The following is a 10,448-nucleotide window of genomic DNA, read 5'->3' on the forward strand; positions in this document are numbered from 1 at the left end:
AAAAAAATAAGAGGGAAAAGAGGGGGGATAAAAGCAAAACCTAGTGAAAGTAAAAAAACCGGGTTTTTTTTTTTTTTTTTTTTTTTTTTTTTTTTAATAGATGAAAACTTCTTAAATCTCACCCTAAACCTTGCGCGTCTCCCGTCCCCTTCAAACTCACTTCAACTTTGGATAAAATCGACTTCCAGCAGATTTCGCGAATGCGCCGAGCGCGCAGGAACTACTTGGCGATCTTTCTCTTTTTCTGTCGTGCGTATTTACGCCGGTGGATGCTTTTGTGAGACGGAGCGATCGCTTTGGCCGAGTGGGTGCGTGTTCGTGTGCGGGGCAAAGAGGATCAGCCGGAGCAGTCAGAAGGATGCTGGAAGGCAATGCCTGCAGAAAGAGAGGATGAGATTTGTCGAAAGGCGCTGGAACTGCTCTCCGACCTGTGTTCAAAGGGAGAGGTGCAGGACGACAACTGTCTGGATTTCATCTACTACTTCAGGGACCTCGCCAGACCGCGCTACACGGACTCAGGTCAGACTCTGTGACACAAAGCCTTTCACTGTAGTTACTCAGAATCAAGGCTGTATTATGTCATTATATAGTGAGTTCGTGGAGCTATTTGAGAAGATGTTTTAACAAGAGTGAAGCTTTTTTTTAGTATTATTATTTCTTTCAACAGCTGCGTTGCACTATAATGAGAGGGATGTAACATTTAAACAGATCACACGTATTCTACCTGATTTTAAATTGAATCACAGAATAACACTTTAATTTCTTTTTTTTTTAATCGATGGTCAGTTTAAGAAAGGAGGGCAACCCCTGATTTTCTGATGTAAAAAGTAAAAATAAATAAATAAAATAAAATAAATAACATACACCAACAGTTTTTGCATGCTCCAAATTAACTAGCAATTCAGAAGTTTAAGCTGTAAACTTGTTGCTCAGATCCTTTAGATCCACTGGATTTAAAGCACTTTAGATCTGAGTGTGTGAGCATCCCTTTCCTTCACATTGGCTGGATAGAACTGCTGGTTTTATTTGCTGTTCACTCGGCCAGACTGGAAAAGGGAGAAAGAGAGAGAGAGAAGCAGCCCCACCCATTATCAATCACAACTCCCAGCACTAAGATCAGCAATGTAAACCTTGAGGATTCATTTTAAATCCTTTGTACAAACCAGGGGTGCTGCTTGACATAAAACCATAATGGGGCTCTCAATATAAATAAAATCCTACTTTTTCTTTTAAAGAGGCAATATTATGTAAAGCTTTACATCTTGATATAATGTTATTCCCTTATCGAAAACATATCTGGAGTTTCATGCATGTTTGATAAATCCTTTAGTCTCCTTTGGCAACCATTAAGCTGTGCAAAACGCCTGGGTGGACTGAACGCTGCCTTTGAGTCGCAGCTCTTCTTCAGAGCTGCACAGTTTGCAAGATACTGAACTTCCACATCAACTGCCCCGCTCAACTCCTTCAGACTGCCCAGCAGCAATTAGCAAACATCTGGTGGAACTCTGCTGAGCTCATTACATGAGCTACTTGTAAGTGTAAAGCTAGCAAAAACATGGAACAATGTTGTGATGACTGTCTGAAGGCAGAGTTTCAGAATAAGTGGGAATTTTTAAAGAGACAGACATTTAATTCAAAGGTGTTAAATTACTAAGTCAAATTTCTTATGAGTCGTATTTGATATTTGATTTATAACAACTGAAGTTAACAATAACTTGATTGTTCTATAAAATGGCATTAAGTGTCTGGTAAACCCCCCCCCCCCTTCCCCTTAAAATCACATTAAATTGATAAGAATGTTTTCCAATGAGACTCTTTTCCCAGATAAAAAAAGTACCTTAAAATAAGCAGGTATTAAACATACCTTTCATTAAGCCAGCATTCCTGTATTAAATTCTGTTTGTGTTGTCTTAACAGTAGTTCAGATTATCCACCCTTTTTTTGGTTGGGACGAATGGCCCCTTTGATATGAACCCGAGTGTTGTTTCGTTATTGAACTTCTGTGCTCATTATGGAGTCTTCATAGCAAACACGATGTTCAAGCAAAAAGGGTGTCCATCTGTGCTCTTGGGACCAGGACATCTTAAGTCGTAGTTTGATGGTCAACTTTGTTGTCGTCTGAGCTGCAGAAGCATGTCTTAAGCCCTCGGGTGAAGAAAGGGAAGTGGTGCGCCACCAGCACTGTTTATGGGTGGAATGGTGAGCTGCTGACCTTAACTTGGAACGTCACGGGTCTGTGGGGAGAATCCTTCAAAGATGAGATTAGATCTTCTAATTTTGAAGACATTAATAGGTCCCTGACATAATCTCTGTCATTATTTAATAAATAGAAATGCTTTATATAATTCTAACTTACCTAACTTAAGAGACGTTTGGTCTGCACACAATTTAAGCTAATTGTAAAGATATTCTGCATCTAAAACCACCATGAAATATATCTAAATTACTCTATTAAAAATGAATGGAAATACTTGTACTGATGGACTTGATAGACGACATGCAGTGCATGTCCACACGTTTTGTTCATTTTACTATTTCCCCCTTATTAAATTGTAACAAGTGCACCCTTTCAAATTTTTACAATCCATTATTAAACGTGTGTGTTGGAAAGAAGGTTCAAGCTACCAGATTGGTTCCCCAGAGACAGTGTGACCCACTTCCTCTTGTAGACTACTATTAATGTTCGCACAAACACGGTTTGATTCCCAACAACCAATTTTCCCTCTGATCATTGTGGGAGAGGCTGGAGATTAGCAGTGATACTCAATATTTCTGTTTTTTTTTTTTCATTTTGGCAGCTGTAAGAGTCTCAATGTGGACCTTGTGCAGCTGAGGCCCAAATAAGTGGCTCACAAAAACAAAAAATAGTCACAACAAAGGACAGTTTTTCTGCTTGTGTCTTGGGGTGTATAGTATGGAATAGGATCATTTGAATTGTTTATTGAACAGTTTGGTTAAACTAATATTATATAAATATTAGCAAAATACAATTGATTGAAACTGATCCTGACGTATAATCAGTGAATCCCCCCAAAAAAGCTGATGACAGGAACTAAAACAATTTATGTTTGATTAGCTTTATATCAGTTTGGGCATATAATTGAAATTGAACAAGTGAATGATTGAAATGACCTATTTCTACTTCTATGAACCTATTACCAGTAACAACTTCTCACGTTTAAAATTCTGAACTGCAAGCTCTTGAGGAGATTATTAGACATAGAGGTCAATCACGTTTTTATAGCTCAGGGCCAGGCTGGTTTGGGTGGCTTTAAACCCCTCATATGAGGAATGATTACATTCCTCATAAGGAATGTAATCATTTGAAAACAGCTTTTTTGTTTTTACTCAGTTTCTCTTGGATTAACTTAAAAGACTTACTGGGTCAATGAAGCCTGGCATGAGACCTTAGTCCAGTTTCTTCAGCAATGACCTTCTGTGGCTTATTCTCCTTATGAAAGTTATCATGACTACCGAACTACTGCCAATAGTGCAATAGTATGATGCAGCTTCCTATCCCTTGCCCAATGGCATGCCTAATCGCCCTTCTTTGAGACTCAACATGGATAAGCTGGTTAATGGATGGATGAATGAATGGATGAAAGATTTTCCCCATTTGCTGGGAAAGAAATAAAAATGTAGAATTCGGGGAAAAAAAAAATTGTTTGATATTTGTGGATTTTGAAATTTCCTCTCAGCGAACGAGAAGAACTATCTGCATTTTTAACAGCAGCTTATTCTATTGTGTAAAGAAAAGATATTGAACAACAATCACGAAAAACTGCAATGTGTAACATTTGCATTTCACTGTGTAAAATAATGGATACATACAGACAAGCAAGAATTATGGCTCTAACTGACCGGTAAAATAGTCTTTGTACTTGTGCCACACAGATTACAATCAGTCGATACTGAAACTTCCAATACAAACCAAACCTGTTCACAGAATCGGTTCTTTACATTCTAACGGCTCCGCCTGACGTGTGGCGAAAATTGCAGAACAGTTGCGTGCAGCCCATTTATAAAGACCTTTAAAATCTGTGGTCAATTGTAATCAATTCACCTGTGCACTGTGAAAGGTGAACATGTCTTTGCTGCTGTGAAATTTGTAAAACTGTATTACTACTGTGCCACTATTTTTAAGTGGGTGCTTGCTACTTGATGGGACTTCACAATGCCGCCTGCTGTGGGTGCTAAGATTGGTGGCACAATCACAAAGTCTGCTTTCTTGCCCATATTTTCTAGTTTCACAATTACTGCACATTTTTAGTATGCCTCTAGGAAACTTTTGTACTATTTTCAGGTTAAAATAGGTTATTTAGGTTTACTGTACTCTATAAATTTGTTCTTACAAGTGTAAACTTAAATAGATATGGACTGTGGCTGTAAAAACGATTAAACTCAGTGGCTAAGTCTCTCTTTGCTTTTCCCTAAAATGTGTCTGATTATTTCCGGCTTCTGGTGCAGCTTCATGCAGGAGGATAATGTGCAAAGCAAATTCCATGATGGTTTTCACAAACATTTGCTCAGTTTCTCTGTTTAAAGAGGAGATAAGACATTATAAGTGCAATTTTTATCATCCCAACTTGTTCTACTGAAGTTGATTTGTTCAATGTCTTTTTGAACATAAAAAAAGTCTGCAGTTACAAAATCTGAGGTACGATTTGAGCTACGATTATCTCACAAAATACATAATTTGCCGAGTTCAATCAGCATCGTTTTCAAAGTCTAGGTTTGTTCTTTTTTCACTTGATTGGAACATTTTCAAACACCTAACTACGTCAGAGTTACTTTGATGGCAGCGTACAGAACGGTGTACTGACTAAGATGGTGTCTGGACACTATGTACAATGGTACATAACTATACTACTCAGATCCAGCCGTGAAAACCGTATGTGTCCTCCTAGACTCAATGATTGGTACAGTCACAATAGTGGCATGCCTAAGTACTTTTTTAATTTGGTACATCTGCTGAAATCCCCATAACACCATGTGGCTTTAAAAATGCTCCACCATAACCAGTCTATGTACCTGATATTGTAATTTATCTAGTTTGATATCAAGATAAGTCAAGCTGCCACAGTTTATCTGTTGAAGAAAATGTGCAACATGGGTGTCAAAACTAACATTTATTATTTGTCGTTATAGATTTTTTGAGACAAAAACTAGTTATAAAAATAAATAAGATTTTGAATAACTGAGACCAAAAGACATCAAACTTTGACATGGGGAAGGTTGCTACTGGGAAAGTAACTCATGTGACTTGCACTAAACAGATTAAAACTGTATGTGTTACAGTTTCAATCTGTGTAGGTACTTTTGGCAGTATTTGTACTGCCAAAAGTACCATATTTCATTTTATCCTGTGTAAAAAGCTGAAGCAACATAAATACTTGTCTGCTCAAACTTGTAGCTTGCTGTATCTATAACTACGCAGCATGACGATTTTAAATGTTAAACAAGTTTGTTTCATATTCTATCAAGCAGAACAGATTGAACCAAATCACACACATGAGAGCAATGTTGAAATTTAAATGTTTGAAAGGCAAAACTACGTTCATTTCTTGGTCTCCAAGTTGGGAGATTGATTAAAAGCCGAGAGAAACAGGTTTGGTTTCATTACACCCTTGATTGCATTTTGGAGGTATCGTTGCTTGGCAACATGACATTATTGGATATTTGGTTTAGAAATCTTCAAGCCTCTGGTGATGTTCTTGAGTGAACCCAATAAAGTTAATGACTCCTCTCTCCTCTCCTCTCCTCTCTTAAAAATGTCTATGAATGTATGTACAGCTCTTATCCTTCAGCCGTTTGTAAATGTTCTTCTAAAACGTGACTGCCATTGAAAGACCCTTTTCCCTCAGTCTCTGTGTGCCTGTTATTGACCCACAACTGACTGGGCTGTAACTATTTCTTGAGCTGAAACATGTTTTGAACATAGAAGATTGTTCCAATTGGAAATAGAAGCATTTAACGAGATAGCCACAGGCTGCAACTTGACCTGGGTCTGTACAATTCTACACCTTGCAGAAAACAACAATTCTGTCATAATCATTGGCTTTCTCTGTCTTACCTGCTTGGAGTAACAGTGTAACCGTAAGGTTGAATCATTTACTGATATTAGGAAGCTTATGGGATGCATGCCAGAGTAGTTGTGAGTAGTGTTGCCTCAAAGAAAGAAGGTCCAATGTTCAAATCCAGGCCAGGGATTCCTGTGTTGAGAATATCTGTGTATGGGTAGGTTTTCTCCTGGTACTCTGGTTTCTTTTCACAAGTTAATTGGTCACTCTGTAGGCTCACACATATTTCATCTGGAGCCGAACAGTCAACCCGCAGTCATGTGGTTTCGAACTTGAGGGACACTGCGCTCACTTCTGTATACATCACGCAACTACCTGTGTGTGTTTCTCTTCTTTCCGTGAATCCTGTTTTGCTTCTGCAAACCTGTTAGGAAAAGAGTGCCACACATTTCTGCAGACAGCCTTCTCCACGAACAACGACGTTACCGTTTCCATCCAGAAGTTATTAACCATTCGTCAGTCTTGTTATTATGGTATTATTTAGTGAAGAATTGGACAAATGTGCATAATTCCTTACCTCATCAAATAGACATTCCTCAGACGTATCCATGTCTCCTGCAGATACAAAAACCTGATTTGTGAAAAATTTCAGCAAATAGAATAAACTATTAAAGCCACTTTTGTGCAGTTTGTGCCATTAAAATTTCAAAGCAAAGTAGAGCACTTTGGCCTGTTTTGGAGCTCAGAAACGAAAGCTGCACAAAGAACAGTTTTAACGGCACAAATCAGCTCAAACGAAGCTCTAAAAAAGTAGACCACTATGGTTTGTTGTAGAGGACATGGGGGGATGGTGACCTCTGGATGACTTAAAAAAGATGTCATGTCTACATGTTTGCAGTCAACAATAGTCACCCCACTGTTGCCAAGACAAAAAAAAATTGTATCGGCCAAAATCAGAATCAGCAGGTCGGGTTTTTAAAGATTTGTAATCAGTGATCGGTCAGAAAACTTTGATGTACAGCTAAGTATACTCTTGCAGTTTCCATTGAATTTAGGAGGAAAAGTAGAAGTCATGTGTACCTTTATCAAAGTTAAAGAAAACAAGTATTGATGTCCATCAATTCATAGTAATTTATACGAATAGTTATTAAGCTGCTTTAAAGCATTTCAGTTCCATGATAGTAAAGTTTATTCAGAACTAGAAAACATTTATGAGAGCAACCAATTTTTCAGAAGTCCACTTTCTGTCAAATTTACTACAAGGCAAGACAATGCAGAAGAATTGTATAAAAGGCCCAAGACAAACAGATTAATATTGAGTAAGTAGATTACACAACCTTCAGGTTATACAGTTACAGATTAAGACTTTTTCCATAATAAAGTGTGTTTTTGGAAAACTAAACACATTGCTAATGCACAAGCACTTTATACCAACTGTAGAGGAAAGGGATGGGGAGCTGATAATTTGGGCTTGTTTTGCAACCATAAGACAATTTTATTTGACCTAATCTCCAGCTGAAGTACTGGTAAATCAATTGATTATTTATGAAAAAAGAACAGAAGAAACAAATCTTGCTTAACATTGTAAAGTGGCAGCTGTGTTTGTGCTTTTATTTTAAGAGCTAAACATGTGGAGCTGGCAGCATATTGAACCCCCAAAGGTAGTGGGGGTGGGATTTTTTTTTTTTTACTTTCCATTTTTTGGCTGTGCATCACAATTCTCAGTTCAAATAAGCCTTAGACAATCATCAGCCACACTAAAACCCGCTGTTTGTGTACACAGTGCCTCATCAAAGGAAGATTTAGTTGAAATCAATAAAAGCAGCCGTTGCTATGTCAGTTCACTTTGGGGTTTTAAAGTTTTATTAGCTTCAGGGGCAGTAAAACACCTCTAGTGTAGCAGTCTATTTGACACAATGTAGAGTAAAACACTATTGCTGATCTTCTTTGTGAAATTCTGTTTCACCCTAATGCATCATGATTTTACTGGACTAGCCAATAGTAAAAAGATGCTCTTCGGGAGTCTTTAAATGACAACCAACCAAGTAATTGAAATTTTTAATTATTGATTGCACTACATTGATCATCTTGAACTTGGGTAGGAGTTAATCCGTTTTTACTTCTTCCTACCCATTTTGAGCATGATATGTTAACTGAAACAGATATCTGTATTTTTTTTTCTTCTTTTCTTCTTTTCTATTCACTTTTCTTATTGTGTACTATATTACTTTTTATATTTGTATCATGTTCGAAATAAATTTCAACTATTATTGGTTCTCAGAAACCTTGATTCTGTTACCATTATTTCTATATTTATTGTCACATAAAAAAGAAGCAGCCCCACTGCAGACAGTTTCTTAGCAAACCTCTGACCTTTTTTTAATTATAATTGTTGACTTCCTTCAGTGACGAATGAGCTTACTGATTAACAGAATCCAATTAACTCAATAGAGTGGAGACCTGACTGTCTTGATTGCACCCCGCAAAAGGACTTCAAAGGAAGGGACACCCAACGGGTTTCAAAAAGGCTTTAAAAAGTTAATTGACTCAGACTAATGGATTTTGTATGTTTTTTTTTTTTTTTACCCAAAATAGGAGGTAAAAAACATCAAGGAGACAGCGATGCAGGTAGGATTGTGTCACGAAAACATGTCTGCTGAAAATAAAAGCAGGTAGTAATTTTTTTATTGTCTCTGTAACAATAAGAGCAAAATTGAATACAAGAGAAATCACAACGCTGACAATGTTTTTAAAGTCACCTGCGTTCCAATCTGTTCTGTGGCCACAGGTGCACAAAGTTATGGAAAGCCTTCCTGGCCACATGCACATGACCATTTCATGTTACTTTGATGTGACCTCGATGCGTAAACAACGCACAAACAACTCATAAAGCTCAAATAACCATCATTACTTGTCGAATACATGTCAAAAGTCACATTTTGCAAAGGCGCAAACAGCGTCTATTTATGCCGCTTTCTGGCAGTCTGATTTGGGTCTCGTCTCATTGGCTGTTTCTGATCCTGGGCTAAACCAGTTCATTAAAGAGGGTGATCCTCCCGCTCTTCACTGCTGGAATAACCTGCTGTCAATGTGCCTCACTGGTAAATCAGGTCTAGTTTTAAAGTCTGTTCCACATTTTGATCAATCATGAATTGTTTAGCTGCTGAGATACTGAGTTTTTTAGTTCAGCTGCCTTTTAGGTTTAATTATGTTTGATGAAACTCATAACAAGAACATACTTTTTTTTCACTACAGTCAGCATACTACACTGACAAAAATATGAATTAAATGAGCATGAACCTGTTCCTGGCACACCGATTCCACTTTCACAGCCACCTGCTTTGCTGACAAAGCCACTGGTAGTTGCTATGGAAACCATTTGACTATCCTAATTTCTACATCTTTGCATTTTAATAACGTGGTTTGAATTTAGAGGCATTATCATGGACAAGACTGCATTACAAAATTCAAGCAATGAACTATGAGAATGTTACAGTGTTAGACAGTCTGGCATTTTGCACACAACCCCTGGATTTAAAGTTATTTCCATTGAAGCTTCAGGTTGCTAAACACTTAAAGTATTTTAATTTCTCAGTCCTAAAAAAATAAAAGTGTCTAAAACAAAAAACTATCATTGGCTTGGTGTTCGAATAAATTCTGTAATTGTGGATGGATGGATGGATGGATGGATGGATGGATGGATGGATGGATGGATGGATGGATGGATGGATGGATGGATGGATGGATGGATGGATGCGATTTAAATACATATCAGTCTAAATAACCTTCACTCATATTTTTGCATTTGATGTCTTGGAAGAATGCATAATTTCTGGAAACTCAAACCTTTTTTATTTTAAAAATTATATACATTTCTTTTCCAGAATTTTCAATGCACATGGGAAATTATCCTCCTTGAAACACCGTGGGTGCTCGATGGATCACAAGTTTTGGTGCTGCTCAACAGTTCAGATGTTCCTTCAGTTTGTTGGATCTAATTTGGAATGACTAGCAGCAAAGAAAACCATCGAGAGAGACATGTACAGGGGGACGCTCTCAGCTCTGAAACCCTTCCCCTGAAAAGCATCTGACCTCAGCAGACCGCCTCTGCCATGGTTTTTAGATGACTTACTGAAAGGCTGCTTCCCAAGAAAGATGTACTGGGGAGCATCATCTGTCTGACTCTACACTATGCTATTACCCAGCTGTTAAAGAGGAAGAACCTCTTCTCTGCTAATGGATAACATAACTCATGTTTGATGAGCTCAAATATCCATCAATCATTATGCATCCACTTCTGAATGTGTTGTGAACTCCCTTTGCAAAAAAGATGTGTAGTAAGGCTAAAGTTTTTTTTTTTTTTTTTTTTTTTTTTTTTTTTTTTTCCTTTGGGAGGGTTTTTTATTTTTTTTTTTTTTTCAAAATAAA

General features: G+C 37.5%; 1 protein-coding gene across 1 annotated transcript in view; it reads left to right on the forward strand.

Moving 5' to 3' along the window:
* The first annotated feature begins 49 nt into the window (after window positions 1–49).
* The window catches only part of syt9b (synaptotagmin IXb), a 37,732-nt gene continuing 27,333 nt past the window's right edge, over window positions 50–10,448 (forward strand). The window contains exon 1 of the mRNA XM_015045224.1: window positions 50–519. Coding sequence (XP_014900710.1) covers window positions 372–519 — 148 coding nt within the window. The 5' untranslated portion in view covers window positions 50–371. The remainder of the gene's footprint in view (window positions 520–10,448) is intronic.

The sequence above is a fragment of the Poecilia latipinna genome, unplaced genomic scaffold (genome assembly GCF_001443285.1).
Source record: "Poecilia latipinna isolate Pla-1442-1.1 unplaced genomic scaffold, P_latipinna-1.0 Scaffold714, whole genome shotgun sequence".
In the NCBI taxonomy this organism is placed as follows: domain Eukaryota; kingdom Metazoa; phylum Chordata; class Actinopteri; order Cyprinodontiformes; family Poeciliidae; genus Poecilia; species Poecilia latipinna.